The sequence below is a fragment of the Hyperoodon ampullatus genome (genome assembly GCF_949752795.1).
Source record: "Hyperoodon ampullatus genome assembly, chromosome: 10".
Classification (NCBI taxonomy): domain Eukaryota; kingdom Metazoa; phylum Chordata; class Mammalia; order Artiodactyla; family Ziphiidae; genus Hyperoodon; species Hyperoodon ampullatus.
Window position 1 is genome coordinate 25,004,431 of NC_136923.1, and position 26,357 is coordinate 25,030,787.

At 39.3% G+C, this 26,357-nt stretch overlaps 1 protein-coding gene across 12 annotated transcripts in view; it reads left to right on the forward strand.

Annotated features, from left to right (window-relative positions):
- The window catches only part of MAGI1 (membrane associated guanylate kinase, WW and PDZ domain containing 1), a gene marked incomplete at both ends in the record, with an annotated part of 625,004 nt that overhangs the window by 361,136 nt on the left and 237,511 nt on the right, over positions 1-26,357 (forward strand). For all 12 annotated transcript variants that reach the window (XM_079712199.1, XM_079712210.1, XM_079712213.1 and 9 more), the window contains one exon: positions 14,585-14,701. In XM_079712199.1, coding sequence (XP_079568325.1) covers positions 14,585-14,701 — 117 coding nt within the window. The remainder of the gene's footprint in view (positions 1-14,584; positions 14,702-26,357) is intronic.

Here is a 26,357-nt window from a genome sequence, read left to right on the forward strand (position 1 = left end):
TGTATGTTCCTATTACCCTTTTCTTAATTGTTTTGGGTTTGTTATTGTAGGTCTTTTCCTTCTCTTGTGTCTCCTGCCTAGAGAAGTTCTTTAGCATTTGTTGTAAAGCTGGTTTGGTGGTGCTGAATTCTCTTAGCTTTTGCTTGTCTGTAAAGCTTTTGATTTCTCCATCGAATCCTAATGAGATCCTTGTTGGGTAGAGTAATCTTGGTTGTAGGTTTATCCCTTTCATCACTTTAAATATGTCCTGCCATTCCCTTCTGGCTTGCAGAGTTTCTGCTGAAAGATCAGCTGTTAACCTTATGGGGATTCCCTTGTATGTTATTTGTTGTTTTTCCGTTCCTGCTTTTAATATTTTTTCTTTGTATTTTATTTTTGATAGTTTGATTAATATGTGTCTTGGCGTGTTTCTCCTTGGATTTATCATGTATGGGACTCTCTGCACTTCCTGGACTTGATTAACTCTTTCCTTCCCCATATTAGGGAAGTTTTCAACTATAATCTCTTCAAATATTTTCCCAGTCCCTTTCTTTTTGTCTTCTTCTTCTGGGACCCTTATAATTTGAATGTTGGTGTGCTTCATGTCCCAGAGGTCTCTGACCGTCCTCAGTTCTTTTCATTCTTTTTTCTTTATTCTGCTCTGCAGTAGTTATTTCCACTATTTTATCTTCCAGGTCACTTATCCATTCTTCTGCCTCAGCTAGTCTGCTATAGATGCCTTCTAGAGAATTTTAAATTTTCATTTATTGTGCTGTTCATCATTGTTTGTTTGCTCTTTAGTTCTTCTTGGTCCTTGTTAAACGTTTCTTGTATTTTCTCCATTCTGTTTCCAAGATTTTGGATCATCTTTACTATTATTACTCTGAATTCTTTTTCAGGTAGACTGCCTATTTCCTCTTCATTTGTTTGGTCTGGTGGGTTTTTACCTTGCTCCTTCATGTGCTGTGTGTTTCTCTGTCTTCTCATTTTGCTTAACTTACTGTGTTTGTTTGGGGTCTCTTTTTCACAGGCTGCAGGTTCGTAGTTCCATTGTTTTTGGTGTCTGCCCCCAGTGGCTAAGGTTGGTTCAGTGGGTTGTGTAGGCTTCCTGGGGGAGGGGACTGGTGCCTGTGTTCTGGAGGATGAGGCTGGATCTTGTCTTTCTGGTCTGCAGGACCACGTCCAGTGGTGTGTTTTGGGGTGTCTGTGACCTTATTATGATTTTAGGCAGCCTCTCTGCTAATGGTGGGGTTGTGTTCCTGTCTTGCTAGTTGTTTGGCATAGGGTGTCCAGCACTGTAGCTTGCTGGTCGCTGAGTGGAGCTGGGTCTTAGCGTTGAGATGGAGATGTGTGGGAGAGCTTTCTCTGTTTAATATTACGTGGAGCTGGGAGGTCTCTGGTGGACCAGTGTTCTGAACTCGGCTCTCCCACCCCAGAGACACAGACCTCACACCTGGCCAGAGCACCAAGACCCTGTCAGCCACTCGGCCAGGTACGTGGGGAGTTTCTTGCCTTTTGGGAAGTCTGAGGTCTTCTGCTAGTGTTCAGTAGATGTTCTGTAGGAGTTGTTCCACATGTAGATGTATTTCTGATGTATTTGTGGGGAGGAAGGTGATCTCCATGTCTCACTCCTCCACCATCTTGAAGGTCCTCCCCTACTCTTTTGTATTTAGAAAAATTTCAAACCTATATGGCTAGTGAAAAAAACAGCATAATGTCAGTGACCAGCTATTAACATCTTGCCACGCCCATTTCATCTCTCTCTATTTACACATGTTTCCACTTTGCCATATTTCTTGGGTGATGGGGCAATTTGTGAGACTAGTTTATTCTTCTGTAAAATAGGATTGGAAGTAGAACCAACCTCATTGGGTTGGAGTGAGGATTGTGAAGTTGTTACTTAGCACTGTGGCTGGCGTGTCAGAAGTGCTCCATCAATGTTCACTGTCAACACTTGAGTCCAGCAGGTTGCCTGAGCACAGTTCTGTTAGATCCTAATGTCTTTTAAAGTATTTAGTGTCTTGTTGAAGGACACACACACATCTTCAGATTCCATTCAAGATTCTGAGTGTAGAGATATCTGACTTCAGCTTTTGGTGAGGTCATGCAGCTGTTTGTTGGTTAGGGTAGGCATAAGCTCACATGAGCTATGTAGTGTTGCCAGCAGGGGAACATTGTCTTTCTTCTTTCTTTTCGTAAGTATTTTATTTTTTTCCGAACAGGTGTTATTCTACTGCACTGGTTCAACTGGAATAAATATAAGAATCACAAAAGGCTGGAAATAGTGAGAAAAATAGAGATGATGGAATTTAAACCTTGTTTTTCTTTCCATGCTTAATTCAAGTTTCTTCTCACTGTGGAATAAAATTTGTTATCAAAAGATTGACCAGGAAAAAAGGAACAGAGAAGACAGGTGGGAAATAATAATACAGCAGATATCCTGAAGTGCTTCCAAAATGTTTCATGCTCGTCCCTGTGGGGAGTTAAATGTAAGAGTAGTTTCTGGAGCTTCATCAGCATACGTAAATCTGTCCCACAGACTCTATTTCACATGACAGACTTGCTGCACATTTTTCTTTTCTTTTTCTTTTAAGTTATACAGAAACAAGACTGAAAGAACAACAGTCTTTGTATCACTAGGGGAAAGGATTTAATCTCTGCAGGTCTGATGAGGTACCACCTGCCAGGAGTCATGTGTGCTGTGCCTCTTATTATAAGATGTTATTACTAGTCCACTAGTGGAGTGGCAGCCTCTCTTGACGTTTGCAAGAGATGAAAGAAGTAGGAAAATATGCTCATCCTCAGAGCCTAGCTCCCTACGTTTTGTTAAGGGACTTTGCTGGGCTTAGAGCGTTGGTTTGAAAACTTTAGCATGTATTAGAATCACCTGGAAGGCTTGTTAAACCATAGATTGCTAAACCTGAGCTTCAGAGGTTCTAATTCAGTAAGTCTTGGAGTCCAGTAATTTGCGTTTCAACAAGCTTCTGGATAATGCTACTTAGGGTTATCTTGGAGACAATGAATACCCTCTACTCTAAGAATTACACAAGGAGAATTGCTCATCTAGAGATGCAGGACCAACATCTGGACCAGGAGTTAGTCAACTATGGCCCTTGGGCCAAATCTGCTGCCCGTGTTTGTAAATAAAGTTTTAATAGAAAACAACCTTGTTTACATATAATCTATGGCTACTTTTATAATACAAAGGCAGAGTTGACTAGTTGGACAGAGTCCATATATGCTCCCAAAACCGGAAAATATGTGCTATCTGGCTGTTGGCCCTTTACAGAAAATTTTTGCTGACTCCTGACCTAGACCAATGCTTGCATATCATTTGGGGGAAGGGACTTGGAAGTATTTCTGTAAGTAACTCGCACATTGAGTGTTCCCAACTTGTGTGTGTTTTAGACAAAAGGGTTCTTTTGTTTGTTTTCATTTTTTTACTTAAATACATATGATGATGGAATTCATTCATTATTTCTCAACAAGCCATTCTCCAAATTAATTTTCTCATCAGAAGCAACAGTTTCTCAGAATGAAAAGAAACTTAGTTTTACCATCCATGCTTCCTCTCTAATACAGGGCTGGCATCTCTTTGAATTATTGGTGGAAACTTTTTTAAAATCACATAATTAAAAGGAGAAAATCATTCTCATTTGAACACTGTAATTGTCAAATAAGTGATATTATATTTCCTTCAGAAATTGCTGTATGGAATGCAATTTGTTAGTATGTATCAAGAATCTTTAAAAATAATGTTCATACTCATTGCTTTATTTATTCTGCTTTCAGGAAATTTTAGCAAATATTCATTTTCAAGGTTTTCCATTACAGCATTGTTTATAATTGTTTTTTTTTAAAGGAAAGACATCTAAATATCTATTAATATAAAACTAATAATATTACAGTGAATCCACACTGCTGTTTTGGAGCCATTTAAAATCAAGCTGGATGAAGCGAAGCTGATACAGTCTTTTTGGAGGGGATTTTCTGTCAAGAGCCTTAAACATTTTTATGCCTTTTGTCCCAATATTTTCACTCTAAGAATCATGAGAAAGTAATCAGAAATAACGGTAGATTTTGTATAAGGAGGATAAACACAGTGGAAACAATTCATATGCTTAATAATTGGTAAGGATTACATAGGTTGTGATACACTGATAAGCTAAAATACTATGTAACTATTAAAAATATATTTTGAGTACTAATAGTATATTGGAAATGCTTATGAATTACTTGTTAGAACATTTGGATATAAATCACATACATCACATGATCCTACACATCTCATATTAAATAGGGACCTCGTGGAACTCTGAATTCCACTCAGACCTGTTCATGACCAGTTAAGCTCAGACATTTAAGTCATTTTGTTTTTTTGGTTGTGCTGCGCGGCATGCGGGACCCTGTCTCCCCGACCAGGGATTGAACCCGGGTCCCCTGCCGTGGAAGCGGGGAGTCCTAACCACTGGACCTCCAGGGAAGTTCCTAGAAGTCACTTTTGACCTCCTCCCTTGCATTTGGTATCTTCTTCTATCACAGTGACGAACACTGTCAGTTTCAGCTTTAAATTACATCGCCTCTGTCACCTCCTGCCTCTCTTCCCGGCCATTTCTTTAATCCAGGTCCATTCAGGTCTTGTTGGGTCAGCTTCACTGATTGCATCCCATAACCTGCCTGTACGCTTGACCCACTGCACAGCTGCAAGAGTCCTCTCAAAATTTAGACCAGACCTTCCCACCTCCCTGACTAAAATCCCTTGAGTGGGATTCCTACTGAGCGTAGAATAAAATACAGATTCTTTCTCATGGCCTGCGAGGTACAAAATTATCTGGTCCCTGCTTCTCTCTGTAACCTCAGTCTGAGCCTACCCCTTGTCCAAGCATCGTGCTGTTTCTCTAACATGTTAACCTCTTTTCTGTTTCTGAAACTTTTGCACATGCTGTCCTTCTACTTAGAATGCTTTCCCCCCACACTTGGCAAAGCAAACCAGCTTCTTGTTTTCCTTCTCATCTTTACAATTACCTCTGCCCAGAGGCCAGCACTGTTCATCCTTCCCAGCACAGGCGTGTCAGTCCCTACTCAGAAACGCAGTGTTGTCACACTGTGTCTTCAGGGCCCACAGAGTATCGGGCTGACGGCACTTAAGAAAGATTTGTTGAGTGAGTGATTGAATGTCCTCCAGTGTCTAAGCATATTATAAGTGTATATTATGTATACATGTGTATACATACCTAGGACATACAGTACTGTTAATGGTGATGCAAATTAACAGGTGATTTTTAACTTCCTTTGTTGTACTTTTGTGTTTTTCAAATCTTGTAATTAATCTATCTTATTTCTTTATTGTGGTAAAATCTACATAACATAAAATGTATCATTTTTGTTGTTGTTGCGGTACGCCGGCCTCTCACTGCTGTGGCCTCTCCCGTTGCGGAGCACAGGCTCCGGACGCGCAGGCTCAGCGGCCATGGCTCTCGGGCCCAGCCGCTCCGCGGCATGTGGGATCTTCCCGGACCGGGGCGCGAACCCGCGCCCCCTGCATCAGCAGGCGGACTCTCAACCACTGCGCCACCAGGGAAGACCCATTTTAACCATTTTTAAGTGTACAAGTCTGTGGCATTAAGTACGTTCTCATTGTTGTGCAACCATGACCACCATCCATTTCCAGAATTTTATTTTTCATCTTTCCCAGCTGAAATTCTGTACCCATAAACACTAACTCCACAGTAATTTATCTTATTTTTACAATAAGAAAAATGTTAGGAAAAGTGTGTTAGAAATAAATAGCAAACATTTTTCAGACAAAGCTCATTTAAATATATGTCAGATTGTAAGTTTGAATGACTATAAAACTGGTAAATTTGTACTTCACTTTATAATTTTGTATTTAAAAAAACCCTATCCTTTATAAATCCAAACTGCTGAACTGACAGTTTTTGTTTTTGTGTTTGCTGTAAGAGCTCCACTACAGTATAAACCATTTGTGTTGCCTTAATAAATATACCTTTCCTGCAACTACAGTCATTCCTTGAAAAAGCAGGGTGCTAAAAGCAGAGAGTCATCTGGCGGTGTGATTAGCTTTATTTCCTGATGCATGTTTTTTCTTTAGCCTTGAATATTTGAAATGTATTAAAGTCAATTCTAGTTGTAATGAAACACTATTCTATGACTTTCTAGATGTTCTGGAGCTCATGTGACACAAGGAGAGTTGTATTTTGTCTTCTCAGTCAGAAATGAATGAATGAAGAGAACTCAAAAATGTTCTCTCTGGAAACCTAATTTCTTCTTTTTTTTAAATTGAAATATAGTTGATTTACAATGTTGTGTTTCAGGTGTACAGCAAAGTAATTCATATATATATATATATACACACACACACGCACATATATACACATATACATATAGATGTATATATATATTCTTTTCAGATTCTTTTCCATTATAGTTTATTACACGATACTGAATATAGTTCTTTGTGCTATACAGTAGGTCCTTGTTGTTTATCTATTTTATTCATAGTCGTGTGTATCTGTGAATCCCGAACTCCTAATTTATTATCCCCCCTTCCCCTTTGGTAACCATAAGTTTGTTTTTATGTCTGTGAGCCTATTTCTGTTTTGTAAATAAGTTCATTTGTATCATTTTTTTAAGATTCCACATATAAGTGATATCATATAATATTTGTCTTTCTCTGTCTGACTTCACTTAGTATCATAATCTCTAGGTCCATCCATTTCGCTGCAAATGGCATTATTTTGTTCTCGCTCTCTCTTTCTCTCTCTCTCTCTCTATATATATACACACACATATATATACATATATATGTATATATGTACACACACACACACACACATATATCTTCTTTATCCATTGATCTGTCAGTGGACATTTAGGTTGCTTCCATGTCTTGGCTATTGTAAATAGTGCTGCTGTGAGTATCAGGGTGCATGTATCTTTTCAAATTAGAGTTTTTGTCTTCTCCAGATATATGCCCAGGAGTGGGATTGCTGGATCATATGGTAGCTTCATTTTTAGTTTTTTAAGTATCCTCCATACTGTTCTCCATAGTGCCTGCACCAATTTACATTCCCACCAACAATGTAGGAGGGTTCGCTTTTCTCCACACCCTCTCCAGCATTTATTATTTGTAGACTTTCTGATGATGGCTAGTCTGATTGTTGTAAGGTGATACCTCATTGTAGTTTTGATTTGCATTTCTCTAATAATTAGTGATGTTGAGCATCTTTTCACGTGCCTGTTGGCCATCTGTGTGTCTTCTTTGGAAAAATATCTATTTAGGTCTTCTGTCCGTTTTTTTATTGGGTTTCTTTTGTTGTTGTTGTTATTGGGCTGTATGAGCTGTTTATATATTTTGGAAATGAATCCCTAATTGGTTGCATCATTTGCAGATATTTTCTTCCATTCCATAGGTAGTTTTATTTATGTGGAAACCTTATTTCTTGACCATGAAGACTATTTCTACTGACTAGCATTCTCCCTTAGGATCTTTATTCTAGGAGATAGAAATCAGAGCAAACAGAGTCCCCTCATAATCCATCACCTTAAAAATGATGCTTCAGGTTGAGTTGGCAGAAAACTATAGCATGGGAGAGGAGAAGTTGGAGAAACAGCATAACTCAGTTATTTTTAGGGGATTGTTTCATGTTTAAATAATGACAAGCAAAGTTCGTAACATAAATAATTGATGAAGGAATCATATCCAGAATATGTAAAGAGCATCTTATCAAGAATAACAAGACAGCCCATTAGGAAAATGTGCAAAGAATATGAACAGGCAAGTTACAGGAGAGAAAACATTAAAAAAATGATAGGATGTTCAATTTCACTAGTAATCAGTAGTTGTAAATTAGTATAACATCAATATATCATTTTATCTTTATGAGATTAGGAAGATTTTTATAAGGTGGACAGTGCAGAAAAGAGTTAATGATTGCTAGTTTTAAGGCTGGCTTACCAAGTTGGCTCTTGGTTGGGATCTGGGAACTTGGATTTCAGGAGGGTTCCTTCCATTCCCAGAACTAATAGCAGCTCACTGTGCTCTAACTGTTCATGCAAAAGATATGCTTTATTCTTTCCTTCTGAGGTGTGGAGCTTAGTTTCATGCCAGGCAGAGGCTGTCTACATGGCCAGTTCCTAATAAAAACTGTGGGCCTTTATGTGTAATGAGCTGCCTTGAGTGTCTAACGGGCACATTTCACACATTGCCCTGGGAATTAGAGTGACTCCCCTGGGGAGGAGACCCTTGGAAGCTTGCACCTGATTTCCTTTGGACTTTGTTCCCCCTTGAGCCTTTTCTCTTTGCTGATATTGCTTTGTACCCTTTTGCTGTAATAAACTATAGCTTTGAGTACAATTATATACTGAGTCCTGTGAATCCTCCTAGCGAATCTTCAAATCTGGGAGTGGTCTCAGGACCCCTGATACACTAATAATAGCAATATATTGGCCTAAATGTGAGGAAATGGGGTCTCCAAGACTTTTGGTAGAAAAGTAAGCTGGCACTACCATTTTGGAGAATTTAGCGATACCTAGGTAAGTTGAAGATGGCTATGTCTATTTCCAGGTTTAGATAGTTTAGAGGAAAAGAAGATTCACACACTTGTTTAAAAAAAAAAGCATTATAATGACACTTACTGCAGCCTTGTTGTATTGTCAACAACATTGGAAATAACCTAATTCTCTCTGAAGGAGAAATAAAATTGCTATGTTTTTAAAATGGAATATTATACAACATTTAAAATAATTCAAAATTACATCGATTGACGTGGTTAGATTTCTGTAGACTAATGTGAATCAAAAAAACAGCTATATTGTTGTAAATTTAAAAGCCACAGAATTCCAGGTATATACATATGAAAATATGAAATAATGGCTAAGCCAGGACAGGGTCTAAGTCCCCCTTTTCCTATTTAAATGATAAAATTGTCTTAAAGTAAGCTCCAAACCCTTTTCTTGGAAAAAATTCCACACATTACTGATCTGTGTTCTCTTTTCCATTTGCAAAACAAATCTTGAATTTCATAGTGAGTGAAGATGCTACGACAAACTCTTTCTCTAGCAATTTATTACTTCATTGGCTCACTGCCCTTGACAATTAGGAGAAGATTTATAGACATGTCCCCTTAATAATTGGCAATTCATTGGAGATTAGATGCCAAAAAGTACAGTATTTTTAATGTAATGAGAAGGTTGAGGCTTTTCTCTTCCAAATGTCACGGAACACAGAGCAAATGTTAACTGGCAGCATAGTTAACCCTGCCCTTTTGCACTTCCACAGTAAAGAGGAGTTTTAGGTTGATGATCATAAACTTTAGCTAGTGTGGCTAGTTTGAATGTAAAGCTCAAGTGTAAACAAAGAGGGCCTATGTCTTAAGAATGCTTCCAATCTGTGTGCCCCTGGTTCACCTTGATAGGTACTGAATATGATCAGTAAGGATCTATGTGGGATAAAGAGATACTGTATCCTGAGTCTTCTTTGGAATTTTGTGTCTCACTCATAAGGACCTATATGGGATAAAAATATACTGAATCCTGAGATTTAGGAATGCTTTTGTCTTAGGGGGCAGTACATTTGGATCCCATAACATCTTCACTACTCACAGTTCAAATGATAACTGTTAGTGTGTTTTTATCGTCTAGAACTCTGGTCTCCTAAGGGGAATATATATCCTAGGTTCTAGGCAATGGAGATTTTGCTGGTAAATACTTTTGTCCTGGTGGTCAAATTCAAGAGTGCCTTAGACCTAGGAGTAGAGTTGGCAGGTGTGACTGTCACATATCAGTGATTGACCAGTTGGTTTTATTTTCTGAACTACAATTCCAGCACAGTGCCAGGAATATATTAAACATGCAGTAAATGTTAACCCGTTTACATGTGTCTAGACAATTTTAGCGCAAGTAGAGTTTTATTCCCTTCCAGAAACTCTAGAAGTATCCTTTAATCCAAATTTCCCTGTGCCTGCCTGTATTTTGTTTCTGGCCATGTAAGTCAATAGGTTTTAAGTTTATGTGCGTGTGTGTGTGTGTGTGTGTGTGTGTGTGTGTGTGTGTGAGTGTGTGTGTGTGTGTGTGAGAGAGATTTGCGGGCCTCTCACTGTTGTGGCCTCTCCCGTTGCGGAGCACAGTCTCCGGACACGCAGGCCCAGCGGCCATGGCTCACGGACCCAGCCGCTCCGCGGCATTTGGGATCTTCCTGGACTGGGGCACAAACCCGTGTCCCCTGCATTGGTGGACTCTCAAGCACTGCGCCACCAGGGAAGCCCCTATCTGCATTTTTAAAAAGAGTAACAGTCCATCTTTGGACTGATCTCAGCTCTTTCTCCACTGCTTCAACTGTTGTCCACTCTAGGGGTAATCTCCATCTTTCAATAAGTACTTTCTCTTTGCTAAGCAGTGTCTGAATCTCATTTAATCCTGACAACAGGCTTGTAGCAGAACTACTGTTACATCAGAGCTCTGTTTTTACAGATGAGAAAAGTGACGTTCAGAGATTAAGCAAGGCACTTGGGTTCACCAGCTAATAAATAGTAGAACCAGGATTTACACCCGGGCCTGTCTGTTTTAACCACCAAGATTTACTCCACTCTTCTTTCAGTTTGTTTCTCTAATGGGAAGTTAAAAACTAAGCATTTACAACAGTGCCTACCACAGAGTCATTCAATAATAATGTATAGTTTAAACTTTTGAAATTGATTTTATGAAGTGTAATTTATATACTATAAAATGCACACATTTATATATACAGTTCCAAGTTTTTTTTTTCCAACTCTCTTGAACGTTTTTGAACATCATAGAAAAACTATGTACCAGGATATATGCTGTTACTAAAAAAACAACAAAATAGAATAAATCAAATATAACTGATACACATGCTACTACTGGCTTCCACAAGCTGAGAAAGGAGTTAACACTTGGCAAAAGAAATAGTCCTTGCTAGACTCTTAGAATACATACTTCAAAATCCATTATTAATGTCAATTTAGAAATTGGCTAAAGTTCATTTTCCAGATGAAACAAAGTTGGAATTTGCTTGCAGTCACATTTCACAGGCATAGTGAATTTTATAGCCATTTATGTATCACTAAATGCACATGTTCAATAATGCACTGAACCCCAAATGTAGATGCTCATTGAACGTTTTTGAATGTTCTGGAGAAAGAAGAATGACATTTTGAATATGGAGTCATTTGAGGCTGTCACTATTTTACATTTCTCTACTTCAGAAGACTTTGGAGTATCTTAAATAAGTTTTCTTGTAGCTATAAGATTCACAGCAGGTTTCTTTAAACCCAGCAACTGGAAAACAAGTGTACGTAATCACATATATATAATCTCATATATCCCATCATCTTTACATAATTCTGTTGATTAAAAGCAAGTCATAGGTGCTCCCCACAATCAATGAGAGGGGATAACACAGTCATTAAACTCCTGGCCATGAGGAACATATGTGCCACTTTAATGTCTGTGCATTACAGTTCCAGTTCCATAAGTTTTGATAAATGTATAACCCTGTGTTATTACTACCACAATTGATATTTACTGTATTGGAATCACCCAGCCTCCCAAGTTTCCTTGTGATTCCTCCTTTCAAAGAATTTTTTTTCTTGAAATCACTGTTGACTCTCAGGAAGTTGTAAAAAAATAGTTCAGACTTCCTGTGTACCCTTTACCCTGTTTCTTCCAGTGGTAACATTCGTACATAACTACAGTACAGTTGCAAAGCCAGGAAACTGACATAGATACACTCCATAGATCTTATTCCCTTCTGTGTTAGTCTCTGCCTACCCTCAGCCCCAGGTAACTGCTGGACTGCTTTCTATCACTATAGTTTAGCCTGTTCTGAAGCTTTATATATAAATGGAATCATACAGTATGTTCTCTTTTGTGTCTAGCTTCTTTTGCTCAGCATTATGTGTTTGAGATTCATCAGTATTACTGTATGTGTTAGTGGTTTGTTCTTTTCAATTTTTGTGCTGCATCCTATTTGAATATAGTATAGTTTGCTTATCCATTCACCTGTTCATGGACGTTAGGGTTGTTTCCAATTTGGGGCTGTTATATAATGAATAAAGTTGCTGTGATGATTCATCTATAAGGTGTGCGTGCATATGCACGTCTGAGTGTGTCTGAGTACTTGTTTTCATTTCTCTTGCATAAGCAATAGTGGAATTGTTGGGTCATTTGGTTAGTGAAGGTTTAACTTTATAAGATACTGTCAAATTGTTTTCCCAAGGGAATGAAACGTTTTATACACCCACTAGCAGTATAAAAAGAGTTCCTGTTGTTTCACAGTCTTGCTCACACTTGATTTTGATTTTGCCATTCTGGCAGGTAGGTGCTGGGATCTCATTGTGGTGTTAATTTGCCCTTTTCTGATAATTAGTGAAATTGAATATCTTTTCATGTGCTTAATGGACAATCATATATATGTATATTTTTATGAACTGTCTATTCAAACCTTGTGCCCATTTTAAGGAGGGCTGGGAAGTGGGGTTTGTGTGTGTCTTCTTCATTTAATAAATATTTGATGACTAATTAAATGTTTATTGAACGACCTGAGATTGACCTATGAATTTTCGTTTTGGCCACTTGAAGCCTTGCATGTACTACAACTCAAATAAAAGAGTCAAATTGGGTTTCATTAGTCTATTCTAAAATGATCAACTAAAGCAGGGAATGTAGTTTTGAACATGATACTAAAATAAAGATCAGTAGTTTCCTCCCCTACATAGGTCATAGCATCTTCTGAACTATCACTGTCATCCTCATGACTTTCTCTTTTTGACCATGGGAAAATTATCATCTGGGGCTTCCCTGGTGGCGCAGTGGTTGAGAGTCTGCCTGCCAATGCAGGGGACACCGGTTCAAGCCCTGGTCTGGGAAGATCCCACATGCCGTGGAGCAACTGGGCCCGTGAGCCACAACTACTGAGCCTGCGCGTCTGGAGCCTGTGCTCTTCAACGAGAGGGCGCGATAGTGAGAGGCCCGCGCATCGTGATGAAGAGTGGCCCCCGCTCGCCGCAACTAGAGAAAGCCCTCGCACAGAAACAAAGACCGAACACAGCCAAAAATAAATAATAAATAAATAATTAAAAAGAAAAAAAAGAAAATTATCATCTGAAGATGTGAATTTTGTGGTTCACATGGATACTGCCTTGCTGCATTGTTTCTCTAATGCTAGAAATGCTCTTACCTAATTTTTATCTTGTCAAAAAATGGAAGGACAATCTTAGCCTTGTTATTTTTAGCTGTCACTGAAGCAGTTTTCTCCATTAAGAATGAATGTTAGTGAGGTTGATCTATAAGCCTTCTGCTGATCCTGTGGACTATAATTTGTGTTTATAATTTTTAAAAAATGTTTGGTTACCTTCTCCTTTCTATGATACACTTTTGTAACAATATATTTTTTTTTAGCTTTTGTTTTGTTCTGTTAACTGTAGAGAATTAAAAAGAAATAAACACATAGACCAGCGCAGGTAACTACTGCTTAAACAGCAACAAAATTTGAAAAAAATATGTGTTTAGTGTTTATAAATCAACACAGAAAAGTAACATCTATATATCTGTCTATGTAATGAAGAATGATGTCTCCTCCTTTATTTCCCAAACTCAAGTCCTTCTCCCTAAAGGAAATGATTGTTAAAACTTTCTGATGATTCCTTCCATTAATACATGGTCTCTCCTTTTCTTTATTCTTCTCACACAAAAGTGGTCAGATAGTAGGTACAATTCCACATATTTTCCTGCAGTACCAGCACATGAAGATCTAGCTTTCGCGGAGTAGTTATGTGGATGAACTGTGCTTTACTTAGTTGATCCCTGGTGGTCGTTTCCAGGTTTTTGGTGTTTATTTTTATTTATTTTCTGTTATAAAAATGCTGCAATAGGGCTTCCCAGGTGGCGCAGTGGTTGAGAGTCCGCCTGCTGATGCAGGGGACACGGGTTTGTGCCCCGGTCCGGGAAGATCCCACATACCGCAGAGCGGCTGGGCCTGTGGGCCATGGCCACTGAGCCTGCGCGTCCGGAGCCTGTGCTCCGCAACGGGAGAGGCCACAACAGTGAGAGGCCCGCGTACTGCAAAAAAACAAAAAACAAAAAACAAACAAAAAAAAACATGCAATAAACAATACTGGAGATTTGGGCAGACTTTTGCAAATATACCCATAGGGTAAATTTATTCCAACTGGATCCCTGGTTAAAGAACATTTTGTAATTTGTCAGCTATTGCTAGATTGTCCTCTTTAAGGTTTCAGTCATCCATTCCATCTAATAGTGTCTGCAAGTGTCTACGACACATATTTTAAATGTAATAGCCTCATTTCAATTCTTTGTTATTTGAGCCTCCTAGTGTTATGTGAACTGGGACCTCCAGATTAATGCTGTTTCAATGCTATTTTATCTTTATTACATTCTTGCTTGCTTTTTCCCCTGCAGAGGAAAACCTGAAGTAAGTCTTCTTGATGACTGAGGGTGGCGGACTAGAATGGCTTTGCGTGGCTTTCCCTCACACAGCTCTCAGGCTGCTCAGTCTCTAGGAAGCCCGATGGTTGATGCATTCTGTTTTATATATTTCCTGTAGGAGGAAAGCTGAACAAGGACCTGCGACATTTTCTCAATCAGCGGTTCCAGAAAGGGTCGCCTGATCATGAGCTCCAGCAGACCATAAGAGATAACCTTTACCGCCATGCTGTGCCTTGTAAGTAGCCAGTTTGGAGCGTCTTGTTGCTGGGTGGGTGGGTGAAAAGTTGAGGGGAGAAATAAGAGCTCAACAGCTGGTTCTGGGACACTTGGCAGTTTGCTCACGTAGTGACTCCGTAAGTCCAGGGAGTCATGATTGACAACGGGACATACGGTACTGTGCCAGGTAAATTACTCGGTTTTCAAGTTCTGGCTTGAGAATGCTGGGCAAATCATTTATCCTTTGTAAGGTCCAGTTTTCACAGCAGTGAAAAGGACATCTCACTCCTACTAACTTCACAGAACTGTTAGGAAGTCAAAGTCAAATGCTCTGCATTTGTGTACAGTATGGGCGTGGTGTAAGCCTCATAAATGTTAACCATGATTGTCATTAATGGGGTGGACCAGGCCAGAGGACTTCATACTGACCTCTGAGGAGATCCATGGGGCTCTAATAGCCTCTCAGCAAAGGGAATGCCTCAGTGGACTTTCTCTTCCTCCCCACCTTTATCAGATTCATAAATCATGATTTCACATATGATTTTCTTTGAAGAAATGGTTTCCACAGATTAAAAAACCCAAAGCCCCAGACTCATTAGATCAGACCAAATCTGAGAAAACAAGACATAAAATGTAGGGACTATGAAATCAGGGATTTTGTGGCACGGAAGGAAGAAAGGAAAGAAGGAAGGGTGGAGGGAATCAGCCTATGGGGTAGATGAATTGGCAACTCAGTGGTCATGAGGTATTGCCATGCTCTACCAAACTACATTGCTGTACAGCTCATTTTGAGGTGGGAATTCTGAGAAGACATACAGTTATTTGCTTTCATTCAAAAGAAGAAGAAAGAATGATTCTGATTTTATTGCTTGGGGGTTTTCTTTTCTCCTCTCTATTACCCAGTCCTTCAAAGTTTGACAGGTTTTTAGAAATATTTTTTTAAATCAGCAAAAACAAGGAGGAATAATTTGAAGTTCAAGGTACCCTGCTTATGGCTGTGATTTGTTTGCTATGAATGATTTTCTTTAAAAAAATAATATTTTGCTAGTGATGTCCTAGAGTGCTATTGTTTCCTCATACTACTGCAAAATAATGAACAGAACTGATTTCAGGCATACCATGAATCTGCAAAGACTTAGACTGGAAGTCTAGATGGGAAACTTTAGCGATCAGATTTTAGAACAGCCCTGCCTTCCACTTCACTTATTAATAAAACCGAGGCTTCAAGAGGAAAAGAGGTTGACTACAGGTAACTTGGGTCAGTGCCCCAAGGTTGCTTCTTTCTGCTGAGTGGCAGACCTGCATTTGACAGAGAAAACATGATAATGTATTAATGTGAATCTCTGGCCCTCAGTTCTTTTAATTTTGCATCATTAGAATTGAAAACTATAATTCTAATAATACCCTAATAATAATTCCTTACACTTGGATTAGTAATAATAATTCCTAATGTCAATCTCATGAATGAGGCAGGGATTATCTATCTATTTTTTATAGAAATAAAGAAAGAAACCAAGACACAAAGATAAGCCAATAAAAACAAGGCTAAAGGTGATCAGGGCCTTACGTCATTGCCTCATCTCTGATATACTGTCCAGTTTTACTCTTAGAATATTCCTTTGAGGTTGGGGTTTTTAATACCCATTTTACAGGTGAGGAAACAGAGACACAGGACGACCAAGTAACTGTTAAATCGCAGATCCAGGGCTTTGGAACTCGTAAGCCATCCAGGACTATTTTTGTAGCTCGACCGTTGCTGCCTCTGAAGTTCTAGTACAGCAGATTGGATGCAGTTTTGCAGAATTCAGTAATTGCAGAATCATGATTGTTCTCTGTGTAATTTTTCCCCTACTCAGATTCCAATTTAAGAAATGGGGAATGAAGCAAATGCGCACACCATTTCTTGACGCATCTGTGGTGTTACTATGGTTACATTTTGGCAAGCTTTTCCATTTATTTTTGCCACTGATTTATTGGACCTGACTGTGAGCTAAATGGCTTGAGTTTAAGCTTACCACTGTGTAGGAATTGGGGCAAAAATGACCTCAGCCTTTTAAAACAGTGGAAAATCATGTTTTGTCTTTGCTTGTATAATGCCGTTGGTATTGATGTTTCATTTCTATGTAACCAGTAAATCAGGAACTGAGAATGAGGAAAGGGTCTTCCTACTAAAGAGAAAACAAGAAACATTTCATTTTATATTTCCTGCGTAAAACAGGAAGGAAATTCAGGAAGAGGTCTGTTTCTGAGTCTGGCACAGTATGTGTGTCTTTGAACATGAGTAGACCAGGGGTGACTTGGGATTCAGTTATGGGCTTGGGTAACTGGGGCCACATTTGTGTTTATTTTGATTCTTTGGCCCATGTGACTGGTAGAGCAGAACTCTGTACCAGGCTGTTGTGCTCATGGATTAGGAAGCCCTTGATTGGAGCATGGATCCTCCCAGTGATACTGTAACTGTGCCACAGGGAAATGAGCTCCTGTAATCTGTATTTTCCAGAACTTCCTGCTGCCAATAGTACAGTGACTTCAGTCTTTTGAGAAGGGATGATCTCATGAACAGGTGCTTGCGAGCTGGGGTAGACTTCCTGTACATTTTAGGAGGCTCACATGTCATTAGAAATTAACAAATAAAACCTGTTTGTTCTCAAGTTTGTTTTAGTGTCCTCATAGTGTAGTAGAGCCTTCTGGGCACCATGATGGATTTTGCCATTCAGGATTCCATTTTATCCTAATTCTTTGGCAAAGACAATGCAGGTAATACCATCCCTCTTTTACAGGTAAGAAAGTGAAGTAACAGATGTAACTTCCTCAAAACCTTACCAGTTCTAAATGCCACATTACTCACTTCTCAATACAGTGCTCTTTTTTAAAATTGGCTTTATTGAGATATAATTCATATATCATACAATTCACCACTCAGAGTGTTCATCCAATGCTATTTTTGCTATAGTTATTATTTTTCTCCACTTCTCTTTTATTTTGCTTTGATTCAAAAACATTTATTATTCCCATGGTATGAAAAATGTCATCGTAGTTAAAATTTAATTATATTATCATTGAAAATCACTACCCCCAAAAATTTATGGCAAAAAAAAAATAAAAAGAGCTAGATGCAGAATGAGTCAGCCCTGGTGTGAAATCTGAGGGCTGTTCTGTAGCTGGCTGGCCTGGTGTGGGTCATGTAACCTCTCTGAGTCTTTCTTTACTCTTCAGTAAAATGGAACCAGAAATACCACCTCCATCATTGTCTCACCAAGTACTGACAGCAGCCCTTAGAGATGGGTCCATTGGAGGAAACAGAGGCTCAGAGAAGTATATAGCTTGCTTAGGATCACACAGCAAACACAGCATGGTTAGGGTTTAATCAGTTCTCTCTCTAACTCCTTACTGGGTATAATCAACAGTAATGTGACAAGAGCAGTATACCATGGGCTACTGAGAGTGAAAGAAAAAAGAAAAAAACATTCTCATTGCTGAATTTTTAGTTTTAGCTGTTCAAAATCATGGGGTTTTATGTCTTGGGGGTGGGGGCTAGTTAAGGCACCATATCTTACAAATAAGTATCTTCTCTGTGATTTTCACATATTTCACTGGTGTGTACAGTAGAATTTTAATAACTGCCTAATGATTATTCAGCTTTTAAAAAATCACTACAGGATTCTCTTGGGATCTCTCAGTTTATCTTATTTTTCATTAGATCTTTTTTGGTATACACATGAAAAACCACCTTAAGATAAATGGATTTGAAATGCATGTAAACCTCATCGGTGTTGCTCACTTCTCTCATTTCTCAGAATCATCTGGATACCATTCCTGTCTCCTGCCCCCTCAAATTCTGATTATATTCCCAACCTGTTCCCCCTCAATTCTTTAGTCATATAAACTTCGTCCATTGCTCGAATACACCTAGTATCTTCTTGTAACTGGGTATAAATTATTACCTCTTATCTCTCCATCTTTCCATCTAGCCAGTTCATAGCCTTCTTGTAAGCTTTAGCCTAGAGGCCAGTTCCTCCAGGAAGGCCTCCATAGATTGGCCTATTGCCTTCCTCACTGCTCCCACAGCGCCCCCTCTGACCCCCTTCCACCGCATACACGCCTGCTGCGTGTCTGTCTGTCCTGTTAGAATCTAATTTTTCTGAGGTCAGAGACTGGATCTACCTCAGTGACTAGCCCACCCACCCCTAGCTTAGTGTCTAGACCATGGGATAAATATCTGTTGAATGAATGATCAGATGAAGAAATGGATAAAGACACTTTTTGTGTTTCTTGTTTTATTGTTTTTTCTTGATTACATAACATTTGGGAGAAACAGCAGAGCTGCTCTTACCATAAAGCTCTCAGAATAAAGGGCAGCTCAGAGGCTTGAGCTCCGAAATGGCTGATGAGGACCACACTGATTACTTGGCTGGGACTCCCAACCCAGAGGAAAAAAATCAAGGCTCCCAGTGAGCTTGGAACTAGAGTGCCCATTCACAGCTCCTCCTAATTACAGTCTAGATATCGCTGTACCTCCTGCAGTGATAGCGGTCCTGCTTTATGACTTCTTGTCCTAGCTGATGTGACAACATCTGAGATTCTTGCTTTGGAACGGCTGCTTTGCCCATGAAGATAAATGCATTACCTGACAGGGCTTTTCATTTACTCTACTGCTGCTGTCAAAATGAGATACAGCTCATCCAGGAGTCCTGGGGCTCCGGAATACTGAACCAAACCCCTCCTGTTCCTTCTCCCTTCTCTGGGCTCAACAGCGATGGAACGCATCTTTCTTTTCAAGCAGAGGTCATCTGAAAGAGGAAAGGATAAGTCAGTTTTGTTCTGTAGATTAACACGTTGTTGATCAAGGCTCTCCCTAATACCGAGATCATTATAATCTGTGGAAGAGGCACTGATCATTGACTTAAAGGAGTTTACAAAGGGATTAAACATGTTTGATCTCCAAGACCATTTAAATCTGATGCAGTAAACATGGGTGATCCTGGTCCTTATTTGTAGAAGTGCGATATTCTAATGGGCATGTTAGTGTTTGCTAACCAACAGTTGGCATTGTTTATTATTTTTGAATGTGACTGTGATGTCAGGACCATAAATTACCTTTGGTATTATTTGAATGTGTAGGTTTCTCTTAACCATAGCTGTTTCCAGTACTGCTTGCCTAGAACCAACTCATTCTACAATTAGAGCTCATGATATGAACTAAACCAGTATATCAGCAAGAGGCCAGGATAAAGAACTGGGTGTTGGAACATTGCTTCTTTCGTAGAATGTGCATCTCTGTGTTCAGGTTGTGTTTGACCTGAGTGGAAGGCTTCAGGTTGTCATACATGAAGTAGACAGTTCTGTAAGCATCCCCAGGACTGATCAGATGAAAGTCACTGGAAACTTTCTCACTGTGGCTGTTGCCCTTGTCCTCTTAGGAGAGTTAAGTCCTGTCTAATATTAAAGGATCACTTTAGTCTTTACCAAGCCTAGCCTTGTTGCAGAACTCTGACTAGTAACAATAATAACTGCTCTCCAGGTTTTGGACTTCTACTGTGTACCAGGTACCCTGCCATGATGCTTGTACATAGGTCATCTCTCACTCTGGCCTCATAGAGGCCACACAGACTATTAAAGATCTAAACTCAAACTCACTGGACTCTTAAGCCCTCCCCGTTTTCTATTCAATCGCAAATGTTTGTTGCCCATAATAAGAGTGTATGTCCTCATCCCTTCTCCATCAGTTCTCAGCTCTTTCTCTTGCCTTCCCTTTTACCCGTCAGTACTGTATTTTCCCCATGTGCCCCCAGCCAGTCTGTGGTCTGGAGACTCCTCTTACCCACCCTTATTGCCTACACCTGACCTTTCCTTCCTTTTCCATCAAATCTTACTTGTACGTTGGTGTCCCATTGGCTGTTCTCTAAGATGCCAAGAACTAGAATAAAGAAGTGAATCGTTCATATTATGGTATAGGGTTCTCTATCCTACATAATACATATATTTTAACAGATAACTTTAAATGTGGCACTGCTAGAATGACCCTGTGAGATGGGATGTTCTGGCAACAAGGCAGATTCAAGGCAGATTCATAGGTAGGGATGAATTCTTATGGTATTGACTTGGTTTTGTACTTTTTCTAGTGCTTAACACAGTATAGTATACATAGAAAACATTTTAAACACAAGATTGTCTATGTCAAAGGGCTTTCCCCCTCTGCTTGCTGTTTCACTTCTCAGACCTAGTTTCCTGTTCCACCAAGTTTAAGCTGAGAAAGTAACTCAATAGTCTAGGCAAGGAGTTTTGTGCCAAATTAAAAAATAATGGGAGCACTTCCGTGGTGGCACAGTGGTTAAGAATCCGCCTGCAATGCAGGGGACATAGGTTCGATCCCTGGTCTGGAAGATCCCACATGCCACGGAGCAGCTAAGCCCGTGTGCTACAACTGGTGAGCCCACGTGCCACAGCTACTGAAGCCCACGCAGCCAGAGCCCATGCTCCGCAGCAAGAGAAGCCACCGCAGTGAGAAGCCCATGCACCGCAAGGAAGAGTAGCCCCCGCTCGCCACAACTAGAGAAAGCCTGTGCACAGAAACAAAGACCCAGTGCAGCCAAAAAAAAAAACCAACACCAAATGAGGCTAAATATAATAAAATATATTTAAATTCTTTAAAAAAAATGGGATTAGACAAAAAACCTTTTTGTTTAGATGTGATCTGCAGTTAGAGTTTGGGCTCAGATAACTATTAACAAATTTTCATCCACTTGAATGTCTGCTGGGGCATGGAAAGATCACGAGGGAAGCAGGACGATCCTTTGTTATTCTGATAACAACCATCTGATAAATGCCAGGAGCGCACCACTTCTCATTTCTGTAGTGCCCCTTAGGGAACATTGAAACCATTAGTGTGGAATCTATTCTTACTTCTCACCAAGGGAGGAGACAGTTATCCCATCACTGAGTTCCTGAGAAGGACTTGGACATTCCTGATTTGAACATTTTCTCTTCTCCTTGGGGCTGGATCATCAGATGTGCTGGGCTTTCTGGTGTGGCAGACTGGAGCGGCTGGCAGGCTCTACCCCTTACCAGCGTTGTTGACTTGGGTTTTCTGGGACTCTGTTGTCTCATTACCTGTATTGATGTTTCTGAGGTACCTAAGGCCCCAGCAGTGATCATGGCACTTCATAGGTCCTCTATTTAAAGGTCCTGTATGTGTATGTTTTTTGTTTTGTTTTCAGCCACGCCGCACAGCTTGCTGGATCTCAATTCCCTGACCGGGGATTGAACCCATGCCCTCTGCAGTGAAAGCGCCGAGCCCTAACCATTGGACCGCCAGGGAATTCCCAAACGTCATCCTCTATGTAGACCAGTCTTCTTTCTTCTGTACCCCCTTTCCCTCCCCTTTCTAACATGACTCCTCAAGTCCAGCATTCTCCCTTTTTTCTTTCAAGTTCTCTTTAGACTTCGGGCCTTATGTACATGATTCTCCTTTTTATGATTTTTATGATTTATATAATTCTTTTGGGGGGGGAAACTAAGTTAAAAAAATGATTTTCCAACATTTCTTGAGTAACAACCCAACACTAGATGCTAGGTGAGAACATAGTGAAGATTAATAATTGGCTCATTTAGCCAATAATAGGCATGCTTGAAATAGCACATTCGCCGCATATTCCTAGCATCAGCTGATCCCCCAATGTTCTTTTTTCTTTGTATTTCTTATTATATGTTGTTAACCCTAATTGCCATTGTATATTTGCTGAGTGGATGGAGTCATATTGGGAAAAAAAAAAAGGAAAGAAAAACTATGTGGACTTGATTTGTATGTGTCTGCTAATACACTCACATAAACACGGTTTGGCTGGTGTTCTTTATTCTAAGGTTCTCGGGTGTAGAACGAGGCAAAGCCATAGGAGTTTAGATTTAAGTTTAATTAGAGTTGATGTAATTTATAATCTTCTTATGAAAATATGTTAGACCAGCCTTATTGCTTAATAACATCTCTCGTTAACTGAGTGCTTACTATATGTACCAGGTACTGTGCTCAGTGATTTACAAGTTTTGTCTCTTTTAACCTTCGCCAGACTCTGAGAGGCATAATGTTATCAGCCCTGTATTAGGAGCATGGCAACTGAGGGGGGAGGAGCTTATAAGTGGGTTGTTCAAGATGAGCAGTTTAATAATGATGGAATCCAGATTCAAACCCAGTTCTCACCTCCCCCGAGAGTCCATGCTCTTGGTTTATACCTCTGGGTTCAGTGAGCTTAAAGACCATTTTTTAAATTAACGTATTGAATTTGAAAAAGAGTCTTCTATTAATAACATATGGATTAGTCCTTGGCTTGGGTGTAGGATACTAATATATCTGTTTGGCAGCCATGTTAATTTATTAAATTGCTTTATAATTTTAGCTGACATTTTTCATCAAGATTTGTTGCAATTATAAAGCAATTTCCACAGCAATTTATGTAGGGACAGAAAAGTTTCATAGTATCCTTACCATCTATTATTTATTTTAAGAAAAGTTTTTACCAAATTTTAGTAATTTTAGATTTAGTAAGAATTATTTAAGTCAAGAGAATGAAATGCAATACATTTTTAAAGAAATCTTGTATCAAATGTGTTTAATAAAACTACATACAAATAAAATTTCTGGCTTCTCTAATGGATAATGTGCATTTATGCTGAGATCCAAGTAAGAACACTTCACCAGTTATGCTCTGATGGGCTTACCTAAACTCCGTATGAAATGAGTTACCCAAAATGATTACCTTAAATTTAAACAACAAGAAAATGTCACTTGTGTTAGTTCAACCATAATATGAATAAAGTAGACTTATTAACCACTCAATGACATTTTTTCATCTTGCATTGAAATGAACTAATTATACATCTCTTATTTTGAGGAAATACACTCTAATGTATTTAGAGATAAAGGGCCATGGTGAATGCAACTTACTCTCAAATGGCTATAAAACATTAAAAATGGTTAAAAATTTGTACTATTCTTATTCTTGCAACTTTCTGTAAATTTGAAATTATTTCCAAATAAAGTGTTTTAAAAGTAAACCCATACCAAAAATTTTTTTAAAAAGCAACCAGTATAGTTTTGGGAAAGGGGGATTTTATGTGAATGTTATGTTTTTGTTTTTCCCCCTTATTAATATTAATGTGTTTTTAGCCTAGAATTGAGATTTTGTTAGTACTTTGGTATATCTTGTCTGTTAAACTATAGCAGGACTAGCCTGAAAGACATCGTGCATATATTAAAACAAAAATCTAACACCTATGGAATACCAAGTACATGCTAAGTGTTTTAATTATGGTTTCTCATTTAATACTGTAACTGTTATTATTTTCATTTACAGATGAGGAAACTGAGGCTTAGTAAGATTAATGACTTGTCTTAAAATTGTGGAATGGGACTGGAGCTCAGGCACTCAACATGGATACTAAAGCTACCACTAGTAACCACCACATTTTCTTTGCTCAGATTATGTGTACATCTGTGTGTATAGACACATATACACCTACTGAATACATCTCAGAAAATAAATTAGGAACACTTTTTTTTTTTTTTTTTTTTCTGGCCACGCCGCCTGGCATGTAGGATTTTAGATCAAACCCATGTCCCCTACATTGGGAGTGTGGAGTCTTAACCACCTTACTGCCAGGGAAGTCCCAGGAACAATTATTTTAAATGGATCCTAAATATCTGCTAATGGGATTCTAGAGGAATATGAGTATAATAATCATCATTAGAATTGTTAATATACATTGAGCACTTACCATGTGCTTGGTTTTATTCTATATTAGTGTAATAACTCATTTAATCCTCACGATGGTCCTGTAGGTATGTGCTATTACTTTCCACATTCAGGGAAACCGAGGAACAAAAAGATTAAATAGCTTGCTCAAGATGTCACAGCGAATATGTGGTAGAGCTGTGTTGTCTTCTTCTAGAAATTTCCCTCTTAGCCAGTGGCTCATATTGCCTATTATTTATAGCTCTAGAGAACATTTAAAAAAAAAAAAGGAAAAAGAATCAGTAATTAAACATACTCCTTTTCTGGGGAGGGGAGGAGATACCTTTTGTTATGCTTTTGAAGATAATTTCATCTTAGTCTTAGATCCCATCAGAGCCACCACATTATACAAATCCAGGGGGAACTATTCAGTTCGTAATGTATGTGAATGGCGCCCTTGGTGGTGGACACCGGACGCGCAGGCTCAGTGGCCATGGCTCACGGGCCCAGCCGCTCCGCGCCATGTGGGATCCTCCCGGACCGGGGCACGAACCTGTGTCCCCTGCATCGGCAGGCGGACTCTCAACCACTGCGCCACCAGGGAAGCCCCAAGATCTCTCCATTCTTAATTCAGCTAATTAAAGGTTTGCGACATACTAGAATTGGATCTTTTGGGGTACTAAGTGTTATTTCTTTCGTTTACCCTTCCTTCATTCAGTTGATCCATCTACTCACCCAGCCATTCTCCATTTATTGCATTTATCTGTCCATTTAACAAACACATATTGAATACTACTATGAGCAGGTCACAGTAATAGAGGCTCAACATTTAGGGGTAAACTGGTTACCTTTCCTGCTCTCGGGGAGTTGATAGTATAGTGGGCAACCACTGTAACAAACAAGAGGCAGCTATAAGAGAGTAAGGTAAATCCCACAGTAGGGTAAGCCCAGGACTACATGACATACAAGGACAGGCACCAAGCTCAGGCTTGAGACCAGTGAATCAATGTGACTAGGAAGTGAAATAAAAAAGAGAGACAAAAGGAAAAGCAGCAGAACCTCTTTCCTAGGGAGAATCAGGAAACATCTACTCATGTAATCGTGGGCAAATGACTCTATTTAACATCTCTAGGCTTAATTCCTCTTTAAAAAGGAGTCTTTATTAGGGGTATAATAGACTCATTAAGCATCTTAATATCCCAGGCCCAGTCCGAAGATAATGTAATCCTTTGCACAGTGCTCTCTCCTTATGACTCCTCAAGAATAGACCACTCATGTTTTTGAGTCTTCTGACATATTTAAAAACAACAACAACAACAAAAACCAGTGCTACAGCAAAAGATAGGACATAGTTTTAATGTTTGCAGTTAATTAATACTTTTTACATACACATAGCAATGCAGTATAATTGTGCTGTTCATCAATTGCAAGATGTATAAAACATTAACTCAAGGTAGTCTAAAGGCAGTATAGTCTAGACCCCAAGTTCAAATACTTATCATTCCTTTTACGGTATCTTTGTAACTGTAGACATAACTTTATTTGACCATAACAAAAGTCTAAATGTAAGGCTCTTCATGAATAGGAGACCTGGGTCAAAGATCTTCTTGCCCCTTCCCCTCGGCAACCTCAGTAGGTACGGGATGATACAAGATGACTCTTTGGGCCAAGGTTTGGCTCTTTCAGATCCAGGTTCAGTTGCTTGTTAATGGAAGAAGCCAAAGTAGGGTAAGTAACAGTCATCCAAGGACTATCTAAGCAGTAAGATGGGCCCTGCCAGAACCCGAGTTGTACCAGGGCTCAGCCTTCTCATTGTATTTCTCACACTCCTGAAGGAAAACATTTAATTCCTTGGACCATTTCTTTGGAGGTTGCCACATTTCTAGTTGGGACTTCTCTCCTCCCTTGACCTCCCTATTAGAAGTGAGGCCATACTATCCTCTTAAGTGC